The sequence below is a fragment of the Ceratotherium simum genome, chromosome 21 (genome assembly GCF_057802395.1).
Source record: "Ceratotherium simum simum isolate JZ-2026a chromosome 21, ASM5780239v1, whole genome shotgun sequence".
Lineage (NCBI taxonomy): Eukaryota > Metazoa > Chordata > Mammalia > Perissodactyla > Rhinocerotidae > Ceratotherium > Ceratotherium simum.
Genome location: NC_141920.1, coordinates 30,715,639 through 30,742,918, shown reverse-complemented (window position 1 = coordinate 30,742,918; position 27,280 = coordinate 30,715,639). Strand labels below are relative to the sequence as shown.

The 27,280-nt window shown below is 42.7% G+C and overlaps 1 protein-coding gene and 1 long non-coding RNA gene across 3 annotated transcripts in view; one reads left to right on the top strand and one right to left on the bottom strand.

Moving 5' to 3' along the window:
• Positions 1-137: 137 nt before the first annotated feature.
• On the top strand, positions 138-27,248 carry LOC147914269 (uncharacterized). Of its 2 annotated transcripts, none has more exons than XR_015555628.1 (3): positions 138-614; positions 2,674-2,777; positions 22,624-27,248. It is a non-coding gene; the product is annotated as an uncharacterized LOC147914269 (long non-coding RNA). The 2 variants fall into 2 exon arrangements; XR_015555627.1 differs by lacking the exon at positions 22,624-27,248 and adding an exon at positions 9,166-10,016.
• TMC2 (transmembrane channel like 2) overlaps positions 15,352-27,280 on the bottom strand; it is a 74,573-nt gene continuing 62,644 nt past the window's right edge. The window contains exons 17-20 of the mRNA XM_004433835.3: positions 22,738-22,863; positions 19,535-19,613; positions 18,284-18,401; positions 15,352-15,569 (exon numbers count right to left, since the gene is read on the bottom strand). Coding sequence (XP_004433892.2) covers positions 15,352-15,569; positions 18,284-18,401; positions 19,535-19,613; positions 22,738-22,863 — 541 coding nt within the window. The remainder of the gene's footprint in view (positions 15,570-18,283; positions 18,402-19,534; positions 19,614-22,737; positions 22,864-27,280) is intronic.

Here is a 27,280-nt window from a genome sequence, read left to right as displayed (position 1 = left end):
TCAGAGGCCGGGGGCGATACCTTTCCGGGCCTTCGGAGGGGGAATCCGCCGGGGTGGTATGGCCCGGAGCGGGGGGTGGGGCTGGCCTCTTCCGGCTTCTGCTGCGGCGTCGGCGGGCGCGCTTGCCGCGGCCGCGCGGGACTGGTCTGTTCCTGCAGGCCGCAGAATGGTTTGGAAAGCCGCTTTTCTGAATAATAGTCCAATCCCTCATGTTTTCGTCATATAAATTACGGGCAGCAGAGCTCGGTGACACCCGGGCGGGAGGCCCCGCGCTGGCCGCGGCGACCATCCCCCGGCAGAAACTGTTGCCCACCCGGCTTTCCGCAGAGCTGTGACCTGGGGCCCCAGACCCCTCCATGCTCCCCACGCTCCCGGAACCCCTTTGTCCCCGCTTCCCAGTCGGGGACGACCCTCCCAGGAGCCCTGTGGCCGCGCACTCTTTCTTCCTCTCCGGCACGGAAGCGGAGCCTGGGGCGCTCTGGCGCAGACCCTGAGGAATCGTGACTCTTGGTGGCTGGCTTCGTACTGTTACATTGTATTTTACTTATTATTTTTAAAACTTGAGGGTGGCCGGAGACAAAGTAGAAAAGGAAGACGATCCCGCCTCCTCCCAGGTCGGTTTCTCGTTCCCCTACTTCAGCAGAACCCAGCTCCTTTGCGGGGCCACGTGTTGCTCGCCTCTTAACACCCAGTTGGCTCCGAATGGATCGGACCTGCTTCCATGTCCTAGAGGGAGGCTTTTGGGCACTCAGGCGACTATTTTGAAATTACCTTTGCAAATCCAAAACTTGGTTATCCTAAAGTAGTATACATGCTGGTAAATTAAAGTCATTTTAAGGGGATGGTTTTAAACTTAAATTCCCATAACTGAAGTGCATTTATAAATTTAATATATTTTATTTTCTTAAGCAATTCAGTTACTTGACAAACAAAATCCAAGTACTGAGCTCACTTTTAAAACCTAATATAGTAAACTTAAAAAAGATGGTTGGTAAATCTTAAACTCTCATAATCTGAGTATTGCTTACAAATGTGGTTACATTCTGTTACATATATCCACTTATAACCTTGAGTCTGAATCAGTTACTCCACATTTTAAAATTGAATTGCAAAACTAATCTATTACATACATCAGTATGTTAAATTCTGTTTTATAAATACCAAATTAAATAGGTGATTCCAAAATGTAATGGAAAATATTAATGCTGTGACTTTGATTTACTTCATTATTTCTATACTTAATCCTAAATATTCCTGGGATTACAGGGGCTTATCTACTAAGATAGCAGTTTTCAAAGGAGAAGTCGGAGTCTATTAATGGCTTGTAGAATGACTTTAGACATTCTTGGCCGGCATTAAAAACATAGGATGAAAGAGAATAGGAAATAATAATATGTCACATAGAGTGAGGAGGGGTATGATTTGTGAAACTTTTGTCTCAGCCAAACTTACATATGTATACATGTATGTATAAATATACACATGTATACATGGAGAAATATGGATACAAATATATGTAGTATATAAGTAAATTATGTAAATGCAGATTTTTGTGGATTAAATACAAAAAGCCTGAGAGTCACCACAGTCGTACTTTGAGTAGATTTGAGTCCTCTGGTTATAAAGGAGCTGTGCTGAAGCAGTTTGCTAGCTTAGAGGGGTGGCCGAAGAAAAGTGCACTTCACTTAGTGAGATACAAACACTTATGATTAGATAGGGACATGGTGTAAACACTAAAAATATTCCTTTGGCTTCTTCACCTCCATCTCTTGACTAAACTGTCTCCCCGATACTTCATAATCCTGCCTGCCCAGAATGGGCCATCTGTACTGCGTCATGTTAGAGACCATATCTTCCTTCTTTTTGGCCTGTTTGCTAGGTTCACTTTTCCTGCCTAGGTTCAGGTCTTGACCACCACCACTACCACCAGTCCTACCTAATTCAGGACTTTTGCAAAACCTTTGGTTTCCCCTTCTCCAAAACACCTTTCTCTCCACTGCCAGAATGATCTCTCTAAGGTGGAGTATCTAGTCATGTTCTATTTGTGGGTGTTCATCGTGGCATGAAGTAATGGGAAGATTAAGGGCTTGGTGTCCCAGGATCACCTGCGGTAGCTAGTCTCCAAAGATGACCACCAATGACCCCTGCCTCCTGGTATTAGGTCCTTGTATAGTCTCCTCCCACAATGAACTGGGCTGGGTCTGTGACTCTTTTTTGCCAATAGAACGCGACAGAAGTGATTCTGTGCCATTTCCAGGCCTCAGACTTTTGCATTCTTGGGAGCCCTCGAATTGCCTTATAAGAAGTTCAGCTACTCTGCTGGACAGACCACATAGAGAAGGAAAGGCCCTGAGACTTGATGGAGAGGTCCGGCTTTCCAGCTGTCCCTGTCAAGAAAGAAGACCTGGGTAAAGGCATTTTGTGTGTTCCAGCCCTTGCCACCATCTGACTGCAGCCACATGAGTGACCCCAAATAAGACTAGCAGAAGAACCACCTAGTTGAGCCCCATCTACCCACAGCATTGTGAAAAATATAAATATTGTGGTTTTAAGTCACTAAATTTCAGGATGATTTGTTAAGCAGCGGTAAACATGAATCAGAGTCAGCAAACCTGGGTTCAGGTGACCTTAAGTTAATCACCTAATCTTCCTGAGCTTTCATTTCTTCTGCAGAATGAAGAGTGAGGATTCTTCATCTCTGCAACAAACATTTTATTGAACATCTACCAGGTGTGACACAGGTGTGGTACCTGGCATGTAGTAGGAACTCAACAAATGTTAGTGGTCTTTCATCTTGTTCTTTTGTCCCCTTTATCAATAAGTAGCACAACAACATTTCATTTTACCTATTCTCCGTTGCGTCCCAGTTCTCCTATCACCTCCCATAGAACCTACTAGAACCCCAATTTGATACACCCAGCTACCCTGATTCATTTCTGTCACTTTAGCCATTAACTTACACATGTAGGCAGATCGTCTCTAAACACAGCTTAGTTTCACATGGTAAAACAGTTGTGCATTCCACTTTTCAATTTCCAGTGGCAGTAGATCGACAGTTTACTGTCACCCTGATTTAATGTTGGAATCTGGAAAATATACTCAGTGTGTAAACTTGACAGTTATTGGTATCTCAGTTGTTTCTGTTTTAAACAATGTTGCTAAGTCTTCTAGATTTCCTCTGTCGTCTTCTGCTCTTTTCAAAATGGCACCAGGGTTTATGTGAGAGCACTCTCACAGCCTAGTTGTAGGGGGAAGGGGCGGGGGGATATCTCGGGTCTTTGTGCTCAGGTTCTAGTGCTGTGTCTGGGACCCCATTAATCTCTGGTGTAACGTGGCTGCTTTGGACTGGTCCCTAGGCCTGTGCACTCTATCCTCAGACTTGCTGATCTCAGCCAGATGCTCAAAATCACTGACATCTCAGTCTCCTTACTTCAGGTGTCTACTGGTTCCATGCCATGTGGCACCCATGTGTTTCCTCATTGAGGCATACATGGTGTGCCTCAATGGTGCATACATAATCTTTGTGATCACCTGCCTGCCATATATAGGCTGGGAGGACCAGGCTCATTACCAGAGGGACTTTTAATCTCACACTTCCCTCATGAATACTGTGCTGTATTGACCATTGCATTGGGTGGAGTGTGGGACCTCTACAGCAGTGGTCAGCAAACTGTGACCCACGGGCCAAATCTGGCCTGTGGCTTATTTTTGTAGGGCCCAAGAGCTAAGAATGATTTCTACATTTTTAAAGGGTTGTAGAAAAATAATATGTGACAGAGTAAATAACAGTCTAAAATACTTACTAGACCCTTTACAGAAAAAGATTGTCAGTGTCTGTTTTCGAGGCATACAGCTTCATCTGTGCCATGGTCAGGGGAGCAGGGCAGAAATGAACAGATATACTTGTAGAAATAAAAAACTCATTGTTGAAATTTAAAAGAAATGCAATGACTCATTAGCAAATTAGGCAAGGCTGAAGAGAATATTAGTGAACTGGAAGATATAATGAAATAATTTATCCAGAATGCAACAAAGAGAGGTAAAAAGGTGAAAGAGCAATTAGGAGACGTAGAGTTTGGAATGAAAGGGTTTAGCCCTTGTTCTGCCCAGAAGATACGAAGGAAAAATGGAGTGTGTTAGTCAAAGTTCTTCAGAGAAACAGAAGCAATAGGACATATATAGGTATATATAAGAGGAGATTTATTGTAGGAATTGGCTCACATGGTTATGGAGGCCAAGAAGTCCCATGATCTGCCATCTGCAAGCTGGAGAACCAGGAAAGCTGGTGCTGTAATTCAGTCCAAAACCAAAGACCTGAGAATGGGGGTAGGGGGCTGCTGATGTAAGTCTGGATGTGAGTCTGAAAGGCTGAGAATCAGGAGCGCCGATGTCCAAGGGGAGGAGAAGATGGATGTCTCAGCTCAAGCAGGGATGGAACTAATTTGCCCTTCCTTCACCTTTTTGTGCTATTCTGGCACTCAAAGGATTGGCTGATGGCCACCCACATTTGGGAGGGCCATCTGCTTTACTCAGTTCACCAATTCAAATGCTCATCTCTTCCGGAAGCACCTTCACTGACACACCCAGATATAATGTTTTACCAGCTATCTGGGCATCCTCTAGCCCAGTCGAGCTGACACATACAATTAACCATCACCAGGAAGAACAATATTTGAAGAGAGGGTGGATGCAGTTTCCCCAGAAGTGATGAAAAGCATGGATCCAAAGGTACAGGAATGCATCTCAAGCAGGATAAGTAAAAAGAAATCCACACTTGCACCCATTATAATAAAACAACAAAACACCAAAACAAAGAGATCTTGAAAGCATATTTTAAATTACTGAATCAAATTTATAATGGTCATAGAATTATTCAGGTTTTCTACTTTCTTGGAGCAATTTTGTTAGTTTTCTGGCAATTTTTTCATCGATGCTGTCCCATTTTTTAGATTTGAATTGGAAAATTTTTAATCTTTTCTGCAGCATCTGTAGTTATGATCTCTTTTTTATCCTTAATATTTATTTTTACCTTCTTTCTTTTTTAGTTCATTAGTCTTGTGAGAAAATTTTCAATCTTATTCACTTTTCAAACAGTAAACTTTTGATTTTGTTGATTCTATTTTGTGTTTATTTTCTTTTTAATTAACTTCTGCTCTTTATATTTCATTTCATCTACTTGTTTGGCTTTATTTTGCTGTTCTCGGTTTCATTTCTTAATATGGATGTTTGGCTCATTCATTTAAACTTCTTCAATATGCATTTTCCTCTAAGTACTGCTTATAGTTTAGTCTACAAATTTTGATGTGCAATATTTTCATTATAATTCAATTCCAAATTTATTCTAGTTTCTATTATGATTGCTTCTATGACCCACACATTTATTTATTTATTTTTGTGAGGAAGATCAGCCCTGAGCTAACATCCAATGCCAATCCTCCTCTCTTTGCTGAGGAAGATTGGCCCTGGGCTAACATCCGTGACAGCATGGCTTGACAAGCTGTGCATTGGTGCGCGCCCGGGATCCGGGCCTGTGAACCCCGGGCCACTGAAGCGGAGCGCACGCACTTAACTGCTGCGCCACCGGGCCGGCCCATCTGCACATTATTTAAATGGATGGTAAAGGTTGGTGTCTTCCTTGCCTCCGATGGGTGCTTTCTTCTAAGTATTATTTCCTCCTCTTTCTCTTTGAAAAATCCTGGCCCCCCCATCACTGCCTGGTAGCATTGGATTTTGCAGTGGCAAAGACATTACTTACCTTTTGGATGAGGAGGCAAGATGTTATTGGTCAAAACAAGTTTGAGGTGCCACAAGCTGGTGAGGTTCCTAACATCTGATTTGCTACCCTGATTGTATCATTCCAGCTTCTGTCAACTTCTGCTCAGTTCTTTAAGTGCTTGTGTGGCCCTGACAGCCAGCATCATTTTATGTGCATTAGGCCCGGGGGACTCATTTTAGTCTGCAGACACCTCACAGACATGCGGATATGGTAGGAAATAAACCAAGTCACTGCCATCATGGAGTTTACATTCTAGGGGGAGACGGAAAATCAAGCAGATATGTAATACATCAGGTGTTGATAAGTGTGAAGGAATGTTGCATTGTTTTATAGAGGCCCTCAGCGAAGAGGTGACATTGGAGCAGAGCTCATACGCATAATGCTGGGGGACTGACCATAATCAAGTACCGAAATGCAGTAGTATGGGAGGCTGAGGGGAAGCCAGTTTGGGCCAGTGTTCCTGAGGAAGCCTTCACAGCTAGAAGGGATTTGGGGTATTCATAAAAGAATGTGTAGGTCATTTAGAGATGCAGGATGGAAAGAGAGTGGAAGCAAAAGCTGGAAACAAAAGAACTTGCTAGAGGTGTAAGATTCATCCTGGTCAGTAGTTGGACAAAAGACTGAAGGATCTAGCATGTAAGTTCTAGGCCATAAAGAAGCCTTGAATGAAGGCCAGGACGAGAGGCTTGGGTCTGATGATACTCTTTTTCTCCATCAAGCAGTGTTTAATCAGGTATTAATTTCGGGGTTACGTGCAAGACAGATTTCCCAAAAAGTTCCAGCTGAGGAAATGTTCTGCATGGCAGCAGGTCTGAAGGGGAGCTTCGGGTTTCCCAGGCGGGCTCCAGGCTCAAGCTTTAAAGCCGTGTGGCATTTGGGGCCTTTCCTTTCTCTGCGTAGATAAGACTGTTCACCCATTGGGAAGGATCATACTCTATAGCATCCATTCCTCTCTTATTTAGCCCAGCCTATGGCTCACTGTGTCATTTTGGTGTAAATCAACCCCGAGTTTTTACTCAGGGCAACACGAATGCGGACCATTGGAAACAGAATGTGCTATTTAAATTCCCATGACTAGGGAGAGCTTCAGGAAACGAAATTCCAGGAAACAACCACAAGATGGCGGCACTTTACACTTATTTTGTGAATGAGAAAACCCTCAGGTCAAATTTGAAAGGCTTCTAGCAATTCCTTGGCCCTTTTCTCAAACGTGGAAAGAAACCCTGCAAGAGTCTTTGGTAATGAGTTACACATATATGCAACATTTCCTTCCATAGACACAGAAGAATGAAAGCATCTGACAAGATCTTCTAGCCCAGAGTTCCTTGTCTTTTTGGGCGCAGCTTCTGAAGCCCAGAGTTAATGAGGATTATAGGGTAAAATTTCATTCAGCCTATGCTGTTAGTGTTCACAACCTGAGCCTGAGGCTGACTGATCTTATCCTGTGATAGCACCTGTTATTTATTGAGCACTTGGCATAATGCTTTGCACTTAGTGTTAACATGCGTCACCTTGTTGAATCTTCATAACAGAATTTGAAGGTTGGGTTTATATGGCCCATTTTCCAGATATGGTTCAGTGATATAGATACCTGTATGTTCTGTATACCTCATCTGTCCCAGCCATGATCTTGGGCCTTTCTTCACATCTTCCAAACTAATACTGCATTGAAGAATAAATTATCTGGCACAATACCACAGACAGCTGTCTTTAGTAGAAATCCTTAGCACTCAAAACAAGCCCAATTTGCAAAACTGGATGGCACTCACTCCTCTGGTTATTTTGCCCTTGAAAATTGTGTTTTGCTTTTTGTGCCCTAGGAACCAAAAGGGACAAAGTCCCTACTCACCCTATCCTTAGATCGTAAAGGTATCTCTTGGAAAGAGCACATGGGATTTTAAAATATTCATCTGATAATCTTTGTCTTCTGTCTGGAGGGTTTAGTCCATTTGCATTTATTTTGATTCCCGATATATTTTATTTCTGTCATCTTATATGCTTTCTATTTGTTTTGTTTCTCATTTCTTTGCCCCCACCCCCCTCCATTTCTTGGAGGTATTAGTAACCTAAGATCACTTTAAAATAAAATTTCTGTTCTTTGGAACATTCAGTTGGTATGGGAATTTAGATCCTCTGGGTGAGGACTGCCTTGTGGATATAAATTTCCAAGGGAGACTTTTTCTCTTTTACTTTCTGTCAAGGTCAAGAGAGACAAATGTCTCTTTCTGCATGGCGGGTTTATTCCTTACGGTCCCTTGTAGAGCATGAGGAACTTTGGTGCCTCAGCTTTGGGGGGGATCCACAGAGCATATGCGAAGGGACTTTACTGAACTGAGGATCACCAGTGTAGGGGATGCTGTTGGTACTCTCCCCAGGTCTCCTTGCTGGCTGGTGTGTCACTCCCCAGTTTCTGTGAGTGTGCAAGTCACCGGGAGATCAGGTGTCCCCCTTGATCTGCACCAAAAGTGTGTTCCTATGTATGTGATTCTGTGTACAATGGAGCTCTTTATGGACATCAAGCATGTAGATTATTAGGAATGAAATTATCAGCCTGGAAAAATAGCCTCAGACAGATAAAATTCAGTGTCTGTTTCATTTCCCCCCACTAAGGAATGCACAGACAAACTAGGGTAATATCAGTAAGATACCAGTTATAGTTCTCTGGATAAATTGTTAGATAGACTTTCTAGTTCAAATCATTCTTAGGTGAGCTGAGGAAGGAAAAAAGAAAGAAAGAAAGAGAGGAAGGAAGGGAAGAAGGAAGAGTGGTGTTCATGCCTGATGGCCCCTGGATAGACTGGATAGTGAAGTTTTAAGATGGAATGAGCTGGAAAGTCAAACCTAAGAACGCAAAGATGATAGCAACCCTTAGACTGTTATCTAATAACATGTGGCAACTATAATGTCACACCACATCAACACCCTTCCTCTCTTACCCATGCCTTCTTCCTCTACCCATCTCCCTAGCTCCCCAGAAGTTTCCTATTGCTTATGGATGCCAGGGGCCACCATTAACTCATCCTTTGATGGACGTCTCTCAAAAAAGCTTTATAGTTTTCTTGATAGAGTTCTTGGAACTATTTGAATTAGGAAATCTCGTGTTAAAATATGTCCAAAAATTCGTTGATAACCCTCCCCTTCAAGAGATGAAGCCTAATCTCCTTCTCTTTGAGTGTGAGCTAGACTTAGTGACTCAGTTCTAATGAATAGAAAAGGGTAGAACTGATGGTATAACTTCTGAGACTAGGTTATAAAAGGCATTGTGCTTCCTCCTTGCTCTCTCTCTCGATCACTTGCTCTGGGGGAAACGAGCTGCTTTGTTATGAGGACACCCCAGCAGTCCCAGGGAGAGGTCCGTGTGGGGAGTAATCAAAGTCTCTTGTTAATAGCCAGCAAGGAACTGAAGCCTCCTACCAACAGCCATGTGTGTGAGCCATCTTTCAAACAGATCTTCCAGCTCCACTCAAGTCTTCCAAAGACGGTAGCCCCACCTGAGATCTTGACTGCAATACCCAGAACCAGAACTGCCCAGTGAAGCTGCTCCCAAATTCCTGACCTACAGAAACTGTGCGAGATAATAAAAGTTTATTGTTTTAAGTTGTTAAGTTTTGGGGATAATGTGTTGTGTAGCAATAGATAACAAACATTCCCTCACGTAAAATTATGCGTCATCAGAACAGAATAATTTGTTTGTGTTTATGGTGGGTGTTTAGGTATATTGGTAACCATCGGAAGCCTGGCAGTAATCACTAGGAGGCTGATGACTGAGGCCACTCTTGCTCCCTTACCCAGAGGCTGGCATTATCCTCAGGCAGGATGACTTTGAAGGCCAGGCGTTGGTGTGGTGGCCATCTTTGGGCCTTCTAGTCCTGATCTGTTGTTAGATTGCCTGCATTCCCTGTCAAGGTCTTAGTTAGGTTAGCTCAAGGCCAGGGAGTGTCCTTCCAGAAGAAGACATACAACACACAAGCAGTTTTGGATTGAGGACTGGACCTCGGTTCATGGAGATGAGGCACTGGCCACATCTTTAGCCTTGCTTGGAGATGGACTGGGGCAAAATAATTTATCGTTTCTCCCTGTCATGTGTCCCCATTCCCACCCAATCCCTGGTTGTGTGTGAAGTTTTGGTGCTGGGTTGGGAAGGGGAAAGAATTGAGAGGGAAGTTGGAAATTATTTTAATTGTACAGCTTATGAAATCTCTGTAAAATCTCCATCTTTCCACCAGGACATGGCCTGACTTCCAGGGTGTGGGGGATTTGCCTGAGAACCTTGGGGACATGGTTGGGGGGTGGCTGAGGGAGAGGACTCCCTTTAGAACACTCAGAGACGTGGGGTGAGATGGTCCCTTGATCCTGAAGCAGCACGCTGTCCCGGGCCTGGGAGCACGGGGTAGAGGAAAGGAGAGAATGCCTGCCGGATACCTTCACTGTTGAGGAGTCCTGGCCTGTCCTCCCACCTGCTGAGCCATTGCCCTTGCTGGCAAGGCCTTCTCAATGGTCTGGCCTCCCTGGTTTATGCCCCCCAGGAGACTTCTGCACAGAACCACGATATGATACTAGGTGAATGGGGAATCGCCAGAGACAAAGCTCTGCACGGCAACTTTTGCAAAACGCCTCAAAGAAACCATCTTCAATGTCCCTTATACAAAAGCAGACTATCAAATTCCTTTTATTTTTTATTTTTATTTATTTATTTTTTTTCTGTCTCTATGTGTTTGTTGATTGTTGTTATTATCTACTACTTAATGAAGGAAATCATACGGTATTTGACCTTCTCCCTCTGACTTATTTCACTTTGCATAATACCCTCAATGTCCATCCATGTTGTCACAAATGGCTGGATTTCATCATTTCTTATGGCTGAGTAGTACTCCATTGTGTATATATACCACAGCTTCTTTATCCATTCGTCCCTTGATGGGCACTTAGGTTGCTTCCAAGTCTTGGCTATTGTGAAGAATGCTGCAATGAACACAGGGGTGCGTGTATCTTTATGCGTTGATGTTTTCAAGTTCTTTGGATAAATACCCAGTAGTGGAATAGCTGGATCATATGGTAGTTCTATCCCTGATTTTTTGAGGAATCTCCATACTGTTTTCCATAGTGGCTGCACTGGTTTGCACTCCCACCAGCAGTGTATGAGAGTTCCCTTCTCTCCACATCCTCTCCAACACATGTTGTTTCCTGTCTTGTTAATTATAGCCATTCTGATGGGCGTGAGGTGATATCTCATTGTAGTTTTGATTTGTATTTCCCTGATAGTTAATGATTTTGAAGATCTTTTCATGTGTCTGTTGGCCATCTGTATATCTTCTTTGGAGAAATGTCTGTTCAGGTTTTTTGCCCATTTTTTAATTGGGTTGTTAGTTTTTTTGTTGTTGAGATGCATCAGTTCTTTGTATATTTTGGAGATTAAGCCCTTATCAGATGTATGGTTTGCAAATATCTTCTCCCAATTGTTAGGTTGTCTTTTCATTTTGTTGATGGTTTCCTTTGCTGTGCAGAAGCTTTTTAGTTTGATGTAGTCCCATTTGTTTATTTTTTCTATTGTTTCTCTTGCCCGGGCAGACATGGTGCTTGAAAATATGTTGCTAAGGCCGATGTCGAAGAGCGTACTGCCTATGTTTTCTTCTAGAAGTTTCATAGTTTCAGGTCTTACATTCAAGTCTTTAATCCATTTGGAATTAATTTTTGTGTATGGTGTAAGGTAAGGGTCTACTTTCATTTTTTTGCACGTGGCTGTCCAGTTTTCCCAACACCATTTGTTGAAGAGACTTTCTTTTCTCCATTGTATGTTCTTGGCTCCTTTGTCAAAGATTAGCTGTCCATAGATGTGTGGGTTTATTTCTGGGCTTTCGATTCTATTCCATTGATCTGTGTGTCTGTTTTTGTGCCAGTACCATGCTGTTTTGGTTACTATAGCTTTGTAGTATATTTTGAAATCAGGGAGTGTGATACCTCCAGCTTTGTTCTTTTTTCTCAGGATTCCTTTGCTTATTCGGGGTCTTTTGTTGTTCCAAATAAATTTTAGGATTCTTTGTTCCATTTCTGTGAAAAATGTTGTTGGAACTTTGATAGGGATTGCATTGAATCTATAGATTGCTTTAGGAAGTATGGACATCTTAACTATGTTAATTCTTCCAATCCAAGAGCACGGAACATCTTGCCATTTCTTTGTGTCTTCTTCAGTTTCTTTCAGCAATGTTTTATCGTTTTCTGTGTACAGCTCTTTCACCTCTTTGGTTAAGTTTATTCCTAGGTATTTTATTCTTTTTGATGCAATTGTAAATGGGATGGTATTCTTAATTTCTCTTTCTGCTACTTCGTTGTTAGTGTACAGAAATGCAACTGATTTTTGTATGTTGATTTTGTATCCTGCAACTTTACCATATTCGTTTATTACTTCTAAAAGTTTTCTGGTGGATTCTTTAGGGTTTTCTATATATAAAATCATGTCATCTGCAAATAGTGACAGTTTCACTTCTTCCTTTCCAATTTGGATCCCTTTTATTTCTTTCTCTTGCCTGATTGCTCTGGCTAGGACTTCCAATACTGTGTTAAATAGGAGTGGTGACAGTGGGCATCCTTGTCTGGTTCCTGTTCTTAGAGGGATAGCTTTCAGTTTTTCACCATTGAGGATGATATTAGCTGTGGGTTTGTCATATATGGTCTTTATTATGTTGAGGTACTTTCCTTCTATACCCATTTTATTCAGAGTTTTTTATCATAAATGGATGCTGTATCTTGTCAAATGCTTTCTCTGCATCTATTGAGATGATCATGTGATTTTTATTCTTCATTTTATTAATGTGGTGTATCACGTTGATTGATTTGCGAACGTTAAACCATCCCTGCATACCTGGAATAAATCCCACTCGATCATGGTGTATAATCTTTTTAACGTATTGTTGTATGCGATTTGCTAGTATTTTGTTGAGGATTTTTGCATCGATGTTCATCAGTGATATTGGCCTGTAGTTTTGTTTTTTTATAGTGTCCTTGTCTGGTTTTGGTATCAGGGTAATGTTGGCTTCATAGAATGAGTTAGGGAGATTCCCCCTCTCCTCAATTTTTTGGAAGAGTTTGAGAAGGATAGGTATTAAGTCTTCTTTGAATGTTTGGTAGAATTCACCAGGGAAGCCGTCTGGTCCTGGACTTTTATTTTTGGGGAGGTTTTTGATTACTGTTTCGATCTCCTTACTGGTGATTGGTCTATTCAAATTCTCTACTTCTTCTTGATCCAGTTTTGTAAGGTTGTATGATTCTAAGAATTTATCCATTTCTTCCAGATTGTCGAATTGGTTGGCATATAGCTTTTCATAGTATTCTCTTATAATCTTTTGTATTTCTGAGGTGTCTGTTGTAATTTCTCCTCTTTCATTTCTGATTTTACTTATTTGTGCCTTCTTTCTTTTTTTCTTGGTGAGTCTAGCTAAAGGTTTGTCAACTTTGTTTATCTTTTCAAAGAACCAGCTCTTGGTTTTATTAATTTTTTCTATTGTTTTTTTGGTCTCTATTTCATTTATTTCTGCTCTAATTTTTATTATTTCCCTTCTTCTACTGATTTTGGGCTTGGTTTGTTCTTCTTTTTCCAGTTCCTTTAGGTGCATTGTTAGATTGTTTATTTGAGATTTTTCTTGTTTGTTGAGATAGGCCTGTATTGCTATAAACTTCCCTCTTAGAACCGCTTTTGCTGTATTCCATAAATTCTGGCATGTAGTATTTTCATTTTCATTTGTCTCCAGGTATTTTTTGATTTCTTCTTTGATTTCTTCATTGACCCAGTTGTTGTTCAGTAGCATTTTGTTTAATCTCCACGTATTTGTGGCTTTTCTGATTTTCTTCCTATAGTTGATTTTTAGTTTCATACCGTTGTGGTCAGAAAAGATGCTTGGTATTATTTCAATCTTCTTAAATTTATGGAGACTTGTTTTGTGGCCTAATATGTGATCAATCCTGGAGAATGTTCCATGTGCATTTGAAAAGAACGTGTATTCTTTGGTTTTTGGATGGAATGCTCTGTATATATCTACTAGGTCCATCTGTTCTAGTGTGTCATTTAAGGCCAATGTTTCCTTATTAATCTTCTGTTTGGATGATCTATCCGTTGGTGTAAGTGGAGTGTTACTTAAGTCCCCTACTATTATTGTGTTACTGTCTATTTCTGTTTTTATGTCTGTCAATAATTGCTTTATATATTTAGGTGCACCTACATTGGGTGCGTAGATATTTACAAGTGTTATATCCTCTTGTTGGATTGTTCCCTTGATCATTAAGTAATGCCCTTCTTTGTCTCTTTTTACAGTTTTTGTTTTAAAGTCTATTTTGTCTGATATGAGTACTGCTACCCCAGCTTTCTTTTCATTGGCATTTGCGTGGAGTATCTTTTACCATCCCTTCACTTTCAGTTTGTGAGCGTCTTTAGGTCTGAAGTGTGTCTCTTGTATGCAGCATATATATGGGTCTTGTTTTTTTATCCAATCAGCCACCCTATGCCTTTTAATTGGAGCATTTAGTCCATTGACATTTAAAGTAGCTATTGATATGTACTTACTGCCATTTTTTAACTTTTGTTTTTCTCAGTGTTTTAGTAGTCCTTCTCTGTTCCTTTCTTCTTCTATACAGAATTGATGGTCTCTTTAGTTTGACCTCTGTCTGAAAGCTCTACTCTTTAACTCCCCTCCTCCCTCTTTTTATGTTTTTGATATCATATCTAACCTCTTTTTTGTGCATTTGTATCCATTACCCTCTTATCCTGGAAATAGATAATTTTTCCTATTTGTGGTCTTCATTTTCCCTTAAATCAGTCCCTTTAACATTTCTTGTAGTACTGGTTCCTGGTGACAAACTCCTTTAATTTTTGCTTGTCTGGGATATCAAATTCCTTTTAGAATTTGGTGCATGAGAAAGATTTTTATGCCCTGAGCAATCTTGAAGTTTCCTTCAATTAGATAAGAAGAACTACACTATTCACTCACTCGTTTGCATTACAGCTAGGAGGCTCCAATGCATTTTTGGTGCTTAAAGGCATCAGCTCCCCTCAGCCTGGGTTTTGGGGTATCACTATCTTCCCACTCACCATGGCTAGACTTTGGTTCATTTACTTTTATTTTCCTTGGCTTCTTTACCCTTTATTTAAACCACCTTACCTCCTTTGGGTAGAGGTGATGGTGAGAAAGGTGGGTCCCTCTGCACTCTCCTCCCAGCTGGTAGAGCTGGCAGAAACCTGTGTCCCAACATGGGCACCATGAAAAAAGTCTATGATGGTGGTGACAGCCCTGCCCCCTCCTCCTGAAGTCTGGAGCCAAGGGAGACCACCGTGAGTGCAAGGCCCAGAGCTGCCTGAACCAGGGCAGTTGGCGGGGGGGGAGAGGGGGGCAGAGGCTCAGCTCCTCTAATGGGTAGAGGAAGCTGTTGTCCTCTCCTTTTTGTAGCCAACAAGGGCCTGAGACTAAGTAATCAAAGTTCCCACATTCAATGAGAGGAGAGAGGAAGAGAGAACACTGATATGGGGGGGTGTGAGCCGGTGGGGCCCGAGGATCGGCCCGGAATGGTGCTCCTGTGAGTCCCAGCTGTCAGTGGGGCAGTCTCTGAGCACGTTTTCCAGAGGCTGATCTCCAAGGATGAGTCTGAGGCCGGGCTCGGCCAGAATCTGGTCTGACGCCAGGGGGCCGAGACACAGGGAGGTGCTGGGAGGCAGGCAGCACTGTCTTGCTGGCAGAACTAGATGTCCCAGGGCCCTGTGCCTTCTTGTCCAGGGTCTGGCTTTGGCCGGCAGAGTGAGGTGTAGCCCCTGAAAAATGAACAAGACAAGAATGAGGATGTGGGAGATTTTCCTACAGTTTCCTGGTACGAATGGCAGCTCCCTGGAGCTGCCCTGTGCTGCACATAGATTTCAGTCCTATTTGGTGATGTGAGGATAGTCAGATTGCCCTCAGGCATCTAGGAGTGCCTTGGCTTAGTCTTTACATTAACAGATGTGCTGGAGGAGTATTGTCAGCTGGCTGGAGTAGTAGATTCTGAACGCTAGACTCTCTGAACCTGGGTTTTCTTTATAGTATTGGGACAATAATAAGAGCCTCGCAGGTGGCTGCCATGGTGCAATATGGTGATGGAAGGGGCTGTGTAAATTGGAGCAGCCCCAGGATGGTGCTCCTGGAAATCAGATCCAATTTCTAGCTCTTTCACTTACCCGTTTCCTTCCCTTTCCCTAACTCAAAGTTAGGGACAATTACTGGCTTGTTCTTCACCAAACCCGGTTCCTGGGACACAGAAATGCCCTAAGTTTCCATTGTGGATGAGTGTGACCTGTGACCCAAGTCCAGGCTTAGGTGTGCACCACCTCTGGGTGGGTCCTCTAGGGTCCTCCCCTTGCATTAGCTCGATGCAGGTAGAGTCACAGGATGGAAGGAGCCAAGGTCCTTGCATCATCACTTGGGAAGAAAGTGGCCATCCAGTGAAAACACCGAATTTGGACTTTATGTTGAGTGAGAAGTAAACTTTTATTGTGTTTGAGCCATTAGCTGTTTGGGGCCTGTTTGTTAACAGCAGCTAGCATCATTTTAGCAAATACTTCAAGAAGAGAGGCTAAGTGAGGGCAACAATAGAGGCTATTGGAGTTTTCCAGACAAAAGGTTAACCATCTTCCTAAGCTCTCTCCGACACCCTAGTCCCACTGACGTGTTCAGATAACACTTTCACTTTTTAAAAATCACATACTGCTGCACTGACTTAATTAGTATACAACTGAAAGAGCTTTAGATCTATAATAAAAATTCAAATTTGGGCAAGGGCAGACTTTAAAACAGCAGCCCACAGAGAAAGGAGGGTAAAGGAGTGGGTAAAGTGGGCAGGCACATTGGGACTGTGGAGACATGAATTGACCACTGTCAAACCAGGGTAAGTTTCTTGGTTTCTCATGAAAAACGTTTTATAGATCTATTCTTTTCCTTCCATACTTAAGTCCATCGATGTTCAAATACGTCTGTGCCATTTTTTGTCTTGTTTTTGTTGGTGATACTACAACATAATATCGCATTTACTCCATTTCCTGCCCCGTGTACAAAAATTAGGTGATTTCAAATATTTTCTTCAGCTCCACAATGAGCTGCCAGCCAGTCGCTCTTCCGCGTTTAATCTCTGGACCAGTCTTTGAGGGCATCGATGGACTGCCGGCTGATCTTATTGACAAGAATGTCTGCAGCTTCGAAATGTCTTCCATACATTTTGGGAGGCTCACCACGGACAGGTTCTATTTTGACACAGACTTCTTGTCCCCTTTTTGCAACATCTACTTGTTTATGAGTTATTTCAATACTTGTTACTATTCCAGTATCAACAGAATGTGTGCTAGGGATGCACGCGGGGGCCCGTTTCTCCTGACCTGCTTCCGCAGTCACTCCCTTCCCTATTGGACCTCGAGAACTGAAAACAAACTGATGGAGAATTTTCATCTTGCAGGGAAATACTGCTATGTGCTTAAATTCTTCTTGTTTCTGTTTCTCGTAGTCTTGCCTATATGTCATAAAGGCATCAAACAGATGGTAAATAATTTCTGCACTAAAAATTCAAACTTCTAAACTATCAGCCATTTCTTGTGCATCTCGTTCAATTCTCACACCAAAGGCCAATAGTACAGCATGTCGTTTAATTGTAATAGGGACAATCCTTAGAAAACGGGATCATCTCAGAGATGGCCTCTTTCACATTAGCTTCCCTCACTCCCAGGGTGGAGATGGTCTGTGCTCACTCCCCTCGGAAGCCCTGTGACACTTTCTCATGTCGCCTTTTCTCACCCTTTATTCTATAAATTCCAGTGCTTCTCTTTTTTAAGAGAATACAAACTTGTTCTGGTAGGAGCAGCAGCTGCCAGATGCAAATCTCCCTATTTCTCCTCCTAAGAGAACATTCAAAACAACGTAGAAAACAAATACCTCCTCTGTGCCCTGGCAGCTGTGATCCATGTTGGCCAACACCTAGGGATCTGGGTGGGACACCAATCGTGCTCCTACAGGGGATTAAGTAGCAGAAATGATGAGGATGTGACATGGGATCTGACAGACTCAGGAGAGAAAGTGAAGAAGCAGAAGACTAAGTCATTTCAGAAATGAGACTAAATTGCAAGGAACATAAGAAGAACTGTCACCATAGAAAATGTGATGAGAGACTCAAGGGATAGAAATGAGCAAGAGGAGAAAGTGGTGGCATCCCCTGCTTTACAGACACTCCTGCCAGCTTGGATTCCTTGGTTTTTTCTCTGTGCCAGGAATTCTGGGAAGCACTTTACACACACAATCCCATCTCGTTTTCCCTGCTCCGTGATGTGGGTGCTACGACTGATCCTTATTGTAACTTGCCCAACTTCATACAGCTAATGCCCAACTTCATACAGCTAATGATTGTCCGAAATCTGATTTCAATCCCAGACCCATGTGATTTCACAACATACACTCTTTCCACCTTTCCATATGGCCTTGTGACAAGTAATCATTATGAAATAGAATTTACCTTCTTTGGTGAGTTGGAGCTGGGTGGCATTTTGGGTGCTGCCTTTAGCCGTGTCCTCTGAATCTCTGGCTGTGGCTCTGCCTTTGACAGATTTGTGGTTCTTCTCAACTTCGCGGAGCTGCGGGAAAAAATTAACAGTTAGTCCTGGCCAGGGAAATGGGTCTTTGAGGCTCAGAGCCCAGGATGGTAAGTCTGGAGGGCAAGGGCTCTGTCTTCAGTTCTTGGTAACTACCTTCAGTCGCCTGGTATTGGTCCTCATGACTGTTTGGAGAGGGCAGCCCCAGACTCAGGTTTGCACAGCATCTGAAGGAACATCTGACTGGGGGAGGACAGAGGCTCTCCAATCCCATGTTTCAGTGTTTTTTTTTTTTTTTTTTTGTGAGGAAGATCAGCCCTGAGCTAACATCCATGCCAATCCTCCTCTGTTTTTGCTGAGGAAGACTGGCCCTGAGCTAACATCTGTGCCTATCTTCCTCCACTTTGTATGGGATGCCGCCACAGCATGGCCTGACAAGCGGTGCATCAGTGAGTGCCTGGGATCTGAACCCGGGCCGCCAGCAGTGGAGAGCGTGCACTTAACTGCTACGCCACGGGGCCGGCCCCTCAGTGGTTTTCTATACCGGGGCAGGAGGACAGTGAGATCAATAGAAGGAAGTGCAGATGAGGAACTAACTGGATGCGAGGCAGATGAGGGTAGTTCCAGAAGAGGGAGCAAGGGAGCAAGCAGGACAGGGCTTAGGGAGGGTTGGGGTCCACCCTTTACCAAGTGTAGGACGTGGGGGTGGGGCTGGGAGAACTGAAGAGAGCAGTCAGAAGTCAGGGTGTCAGCTGATGTTGAGAGAGGCTGCCCGCGTGCGGAGGGTCTTAAGAGACCGCCGAGGCCATGGGGCACAAGGCAATATGTCATTTTGACAACAGTATTTTTTTTAGCATTTATAGTATTATTTTTAATCTGTAGGAATTATTGTTGGTAGTGATTTTATTATGTATGAACATTGGTTGAATCCACTGAATTTCTCCTGTTCTTTAGCAACCTCTTAAAATTTAAGTCATTATTGTTCTGTAGTCCCAAATGTCCTCAGAATATAAATACCTGTTGTTGAATCTCACAAGGTGGCTTCCTATAATACAGGTATTTTTGGATTTGGTTTAGAAGAAAGCCACTTAAAGAATACAACTGGGCTCACAGAGCAAATTAGCCACAAACCAAAACATGACATCTTTTTGAATGAAAACTCCCAACAGACTCACCACTTGGATTTTCTTCCTCAGCTGGGCGTTAGCTCGGGAAAGGCTTTTGGAAACTGAGTTCAGGTAGTAGATGGCCAGGCTGCAAGAGAAAAGCGTGCCTCCTGTGATTCTGCGATCTTGGAAAATGGCAAGAGCTGGCTGCCTTTCCCGAGGAATCAAGGCAGGCTTCCTGGAATAGGTGTCAAGGCTTTGCTTCTGGGTGGGGTGGAGGGAGGTCCTACCATCCTAAGTTGCCCACTCAACGTGGAGAAGGTCCTGGACATTCCCTTTCTCCCTCTGTTTTATTGAACGTGGAAATGACCTACACGAATTTCTAGCTCTCAGAGTGCTCAATAAAGGTTGGCTAAAGGAATCCCTCTTCTGGAAAATCTGAGGAGGTGGGGGAGTAGCAGCATTTCTTGTTTGCAGAAGCTGCTTGTGTTTCCCGGGCACCTGCCCTGTGCCAGGCTCTGTGCCATGTGCATCCCACCCACATCTCATTGGTCTTGAGGAAACCTCATGAAGTAGAAAGGATGACTCCCCTCTTTACAGATCGATATCCTGGAATTCAGAGAGGTTAAGTAATTTGCCCAAGGTCACCCCATCCATTAGCACTCATTGGAGCCCACGTTTGAAGCCAAAGCTCTTTCTGCAGTCTTCGAATGCTGAGAGAGGAGACAGAGGTGCTCAGTGCCTGCTCCAAGTTTGCCTAGAAACACAACTCCAGAGGCCCCGAAGGCCCCCTGCCCAGGGAGCGCTGAAGGGACTGTCTGTCGTGGGCTGGTGGTTTTCATAGTCCAGCCCCCACTGGCTGACTGGGTGACTGGGTGTCTTTTGAGGCTGTAGCCAGGGCTTCCCTTTCTCAAGACCTAGGATCTGGGCCTAAGACCTGGACTGTACCACCTGAGAAGGGAGGGGCCCCAAAAGCCAGGGTGCCACCTGAATTGGGTGCTCTGCCAGCCCGTTGCCTGGGAGCTTCTTAGGTTCATCCTAATTGTGACTTTTCTCCGTGAATTTCAAGCCTCAGTTGCTCCAGCTTGGGTCTCCTGAGCCTTCCCCTCAGGATGGGGCCACTCGTAGCCACTTTGGTAGAGTCTGTGAGCTCTCTCCAACCAGAGAAGAGGGACCACATTGTCTTTGGGGCAGAGTGTGGGTCAGAGGCTGTCACATGAGCCTCCTGAAGCAAAGACTCAGAGGACTGTGGCAGAGCTGTGAAGGGAGGACAGGCGAAGGGACCAATATCTGTTTTGTAAGACCTCTACGTTGCGCTGGATCTTGCCCTTTTTCCTAATTAACTACCCATTTATTACGGAGGAACTGGAGGCAGGGAGGATAAAATGCTCATGAGTGGTTGTGTTCCTCCTGAGGCTGTTTCCAAATTTAGCATTTTCCTTTGCTGCCTTCAAGGGTCAAGTTTGGTGTCTGGGTTCCAGAGTTTCCTCAGGAGGTAACAGGACAGTCCAGCTTGTTATATGATGTCAGCCCACTCTCATGCCAGGACTAGAAGTAGATGATGTTTGAAATCGAGGATGTAAGGAAATATATCTATTTTGGAGAGCAATTCAGCACTATCTAAAAAAGACTGAGCCAGCCCTGATGGCCTAGTGGTTCAAGTTCAGTGTGCTCTGCTTGAGTGGCCCAGGTTCGGTTCCTGGTTGCAGAACCACACCACTTGTCTATCAGTAGCCATGCTGTGGTGGTGGCTCACATAGAAGAACTAGTAGGATTTACAACTAGAATATACAACTATGTACTGGGGCTTTGGGGAGGAAAAAAAAAAGAGAGGAAGATTGGCAACAGATGTTAGCTCAGGGTGAATCTTTCCCAGCAAAAAAAAAAGATTGAAGAAACACATATCCATGACCCAGCAATTCCACTTCTAGAGGTCTGTCTTACAGAAACTCTCAGATTTGCACAAGGAGACATATACAAGGAGCACACTTGAAATAGCAAAAAAAGTGGAAACAACCTAAATATGTCTAAGCAGGGGAATAGATAAACTGTGCTTTGGTCATACAACGGGACACAGGAGAGCCATTAAAATGTGTGCTCATGTATCCACGTGGGTAAATCTCCCAACATAATGTTGAATGAGGAAAGCTGTGTACTGTGAACCATTCATGAACAATTTTAAAACTCAGAAAACAATAGTACATACACACGTGATGAAAGTACCAAAATGTACATGCAAAAGATTACAACTAATCCTAATAGTGGTTACTTTTGGAGAGGGAGGAAGGGAGAAGGATTAGATGGGGCTTGAAGTGTATCCGTAATATTTTATTTCTTTTAAAAAGAGAGACGGGGCTGGCCCAGTGGCATAGCGATTAAGTTCATGCGCTCTGCTTCGGTGGCCTGGGGTTTGCAGGTTCGGATCCCAGGCGCGGATCGACACACCACTTGTCAAGCCACGCTGTGGCGGTGTCCCATATAAAGTAGAGGAAGATGGGCACAGATGTTAGCCCCGGGCCAGTCTTCCTCAGCAAAAAGAGGAGGATTAGCAACAGATGTTAGCTCAGGGCTAATCTTCCTCAGGACAAAAAAAAAAAAAAGAGATCTGAAGCAAATGTTGCTAAATGTTAACATCTGTTTAATCTTGTGATCCTATACATGATTGTCTATACTTTTCTGTATGTTAGGAATATTTCATAATTTTAAAAGAGCATTCCAAAATAGATTTTTTAAAGAAAAAGTACTCGTATTTTCACTGGTATATTTTTGATGACAGTAATTAAAGAAGAAGAGTTGACTCTCTTCTGGCCTTCTTTTTTCCTTCCTTCTGTGCCTGAAGCTTCTCCTCCACCTCCCACCCTCTCACAGAAACCATTCTACCCAGGAATGCAGCTGGCCCAAACTGCCGGGGAAGTAATCAATGCCTCTCCCCTTCCACATCTCCCAGCAGCTCAACCAGTGGCTGATGGGAGCTGGTGTACAAATGCCCCGGAAAACTCACCCTTGAGTGGGATGACTCTGAGGCACACTGTTTCCCAGAATTCCCCAGCAGGATTAAAGTCATCCTAGTGGTAATAACGCACCTTCCTGTCCCTTCTCTGTCTCACTTCCTTACTCCCCTCCCTGATAAACTGTTTACATTTGAATCTTTGTCTCAGGATCTGCTTCTGGGAAATCCAGACTAAGGGGGCAAGAAAGAAGGACCTGCCAAGGAGTCTCAACTGCAAGGGGAGGTTTCCATGAGGCAGAGCCATGGGCCTCGGCTAACTTACAACATCAGCAGGATGGCTGGAATGATCAGGCCTGGATTAGCGAGGAAAGCGAAGATCTTGCCCAGGAAGGTTGGGAAATCATTTTCAATTGTCTCTTGGATGACATCATACATTCTGTTTTTCCCACTGGAAAGAATAGAGGACATTTTACGTTGTGCTGTGGAGCTCACGTGGCACACACAACTGTGTCATTGCCCCCATGGTCCAAAGCTACCACTCACCACTGCTTTCCTAGAAGAACCAGAGCTCTGCTCCAAATGGACTGCAAGTAAAAATGCCCCACAAGGGGCTGCCATTTTGGCTGGGGCTAATAGCTGGGTCAGCACCCTTCATGTCCTCCATACCTCACAACCTCTCAAACTACACAGGTCTCCCGTGTCTGACATCTTCCTCAGAAAGATGGAAATGGGTTTCTCCTACACTCTCATGGGAGAAAATTGCCTGTGATGTAGCTATAAGGCCAACATGGAGCTTCCTCTGGGCCCCCTGGCATGGAAACAGTTCTCCAGAGGCTGATGTGAAGGACATCCTTATGATGCCTCTCAAAAATACCTACAATTAGTCTTTAGATTACAATTCCAGGAGATTGGATTGCCTAGGACAGGGCCCTGGACAGTTCACATCAGTAATTTTGATTTTCCTTGAATACCGAAGAACCATTACGAAGACTGACTTCCACTAATGCCTGCCAGAGACTACTGGTGGCTGCTGGCTTTCGGTTGGTAGTTTTGGTGCCAAGAAGTTGACTTGGGGATTTGAAATTCCTAGTTCAAATCCTTGCTTCTCCATTTATTAGCTGGGGGACACTATAGACAATTTACTTAAATTCACTTTCAGTCTCTATTCACACTTTCGTTCTCCCCACTAGAGCTGTACTGTCCAATGTGGCTATTAAAAGTAAAATAAAATTAATTAAAGTGAAATAAAATTAAAAATTCAGTCTTAGTCACACATTTCAAGTGCTCAATAGTCGTGACTAGTAGCTACTATATTTGAAGAACAGATATGGAATTTTTTCATCATATAGAAAATTCTGTTGGACAGTGCTGCAGAGGATTGACATCTCTGGGCAAGATACTGAAAACTTCTCTGCCTTAGTTTCCTCATCTGTATAATATAATAATAATATATTATAATATGGTATTATAAGTATAAGAATAGTATTTGCCTCAGAAGATTGCTTAGAGGATGTAGATGTGAATTCATATAAAACATTGAGTATGGGGCTGTCAAATTATAAGTCCCCTCCAAAATGTTGCAGCTAGAAGCTTCATTTTTCTCTTATCTGAAGTGTTGATCAGAGATTGGCAAACAATGGCCATGGACCAAAATTGACTTCCTCATGTTGTTATATGGCCTGTGAGCTAAGAATGTTTTTTACATATTTAAATGATTGGAAAAATATCAAAAGAAGAATGTTTTGTGACACATAAAAGTTGAAGTATGAAATTTAAACTTTAGTGTCTGTAAACAAAATATTCTTGGAACACAGCCATGTTCATTTATTTATGGATTGTCTATGGTTGTTTTGTGCTATTATGGCAGAGATGAGTAGTTGTGTCAGGGACCAATTGTGGCCATCTCAATGTTTAGCACTGTTGCACAGCACACTACAAATTGCAACAATGCAGTTATAATGTGACAGCATTTCAGGTGCTACGTATATTACCCTATTATGACATTTGATTTATTTTTTCATTATCAATGCATACCCATCATGTAAAAACAAGAAAAGAAAAATAGACTTCAAATGTTATGCGTTTAAGTCATGGTCGAATGTAGATTATTTTGTCATTGAATTATGATGTGTTAGATGATGTATTAGCTTCCGGTGCCTGCTGTAACAAATTATCACATTGGTGGCTTAAAATAATATAAATTTATTCTCTTACGGTTCTGGAGGCCAAAAGTCTGAAATGGTTTCACTGGGCTGAAACCGAGGTGTTGGCAGGGCTGTGCTCCCTTCAGAGGAAGGCTCTAGGGGAGAATCTGTTTCCTTGTTTTCTCAGCCTCTAGAGCTTTATTCCTTGAACCCTTGGCTCACGGCCCCTTCCTCCATCTTCAAAGCCAGCAGCATAGAGTCTCCAAATCTCTATGTTTCCATGGTCACATCGCTTTCTGCTCTTCTGTAGTCAAATCTCCCTTGGCCTCCCTCTTATAAAGACACTTGTGATTTAGGGCCCACCTGGATAACCCAGGCTAATCTCCCATTTGAAGATTCTTAATCACATTGACAAAGGCCCTTTTGCTATATAAGGTAACATCTACAGGTTCCAGGGATTAGGACCTGGGTAACTTTGGGGGCTATTATTCAGCCTACCACAGTCTGCTCTCTGGTCCTCAAAGATCACGTTCATCCCACCTGCAAAATATATTCACCCCATCCACACATCCCCCAAAGTCTCAACCCATTACAGCATCAACTCAAAGTCCAAACCCTCATCTAAGTCTCATTAGCTCAAAAGTCACAAATCTCATCACCTAAATCATCTAAATCAGGTATAGATAAGACTCTGGGTATGATCCACCCTGGGGCAAAACTCCTCTCTATCTGTGGACCTGTGAAACCGTAATACAAGTTATTTAGTCCCCAGATACAATTGTGGGACAGCCATAGGATAACAGTTATAGACATTCCAATTCCAAAATGGAAAGGAGAAAGCAATCATCAGTCGCCAGAAATTTTGAAATTTAATCAGCCAAACTTCATTAGGTTTCAAAGGTCTGAGAATAATCCTCTGGGCTCTTGGCTCCACCCTCTGTGCCCTCAGCTCTACCCTAGGCCCAATACTCTGCCCTTGGAATCATCCTTCCTTTTTCTTGAAGAGTAGCACACATTTCGACTGAGTAGATTTTATCAGCCTGTTTACTGCCTGTAGAATTTTTGGAGTCCAACAGCTTTACTTCATTTTGTCTTTTCTCTGTTCCCTTCAGTCCAAGCTGGCAGTGTTCCTACTGATCCAACATTCTTAAGAACCTGGTGGGTCTTCCATTTATGCCGTGGGAATTCAGTCCATTAGACAAACAGGTCCTACACATATCCTTCCTGAATAATCCTATCTCTATTTCTGGCTTCTGCTGAGATGGTTCAGAGGATCCATGAGTCACATGCTTCAAAGAGCCCTCTGTGTGAATGAATATTCAGATCTTCTGATCCTTCAGAAGCACTGGCCAAAGGCTGTCTAGCTTTAGCCCTGGCTTTCTCTTTAGAGCCTTCTTTCCTGACAGTGAATCTGTTTTAGTGTCTGGATGAGCTTTTGCAATCTGGATAGGCGCAGAATTTCCAAAATTCCAAGTCCTGCTTCCTTTGCTTATTAGTTCTTTCCTCAATTTATCTTTTTCCTCTCACATTTTACTATAAGCAGTAAGAAGAAAGCAGGCTGCACCTTCAACACTTTGCTTAGAAATCTCCTCAGCTAAATACCCAAGTTCATTGCTTACAAATTCAGCTTTCCACACAACTGTAGGACACAATTCAGTTAGGCTTTCTGTCTCTATATAACAAGGATCCCCTTTCCTCCAGTTTCCAAAATCACATTCCTCATTTACCAGTGATGAAGTAATTAAATTGTATTTAATTGCAGGAGATGGATACAGAAATGTATCCAGAGAAAATAAGCATGTTTAAGACTTAAAATTTCCAGCAAGAGCAGCTGCTTGAAGAGTTGAGGACATTGAGAGCAATGTCCTAACAAAAACAAGGCAAATGACTTCAAGTGGTTTTCCTTGGTTCTTGATGAGTCAACAGATATTATGGATACTGCTCAGTTGTTGTTTATTGGATGAGTTAATGCCAAGGTTTAAGTGACTGAAGAATTAATCTTTATGAATATTCTATGCGGAACAAATATGGGTGAGAATATTTTCAAAGAAATTGAGAAAACGCTAATTCAGTACAACCTGAATTGAGATCTACTATGATGTGCTACAACTGATACTGGTCAAAATATGTGTGGAGTAGAAAAAGGCTTAGCTTTTACAAAGCTTGTGAAATTTTAGGTGTTTGTAGACTATGGTTATTCATTGTCTTATTCATCAGTAGGTAATTTGCAAAAAATATTTGAATCTATCATGTGCAATTAAATCAACAGTGTCAATGGTGAACTTCATTTGCTCTCTTGACTTAATCATTTTCATATCTGTACATTTTTGTCAGAAATAGAAGCTGAATATCCTAAATTGCCCTCCTGTACAGCAGTTCAATGGCTTTGCTTTAGTAAAGCTTTATGGTTATTTTTTTTTTCCTATGGTAGGAGATGTGTCGCCATGTCTGGTACAATGATGGCTCCAGGCAGTAAAGACGGCAATTTGGGCAGTACAATTGATTTTTGATCATAGGGAACAATAATTCTGTACCCCAGTTATGTGAAATATTATCACCCCCCCAAAAGAATTCCATTCTTCTCATTGTATTACAAAAAATTATACTCTATTATTATCATATTTTGAATTTTGTCAATAAAAACTTTGTGGGCATTTGTTTCTCTCTTGTTATATAAGTATCTACGTAATATTCCTGATTTTGCCTCTTGATCTGCAAAAC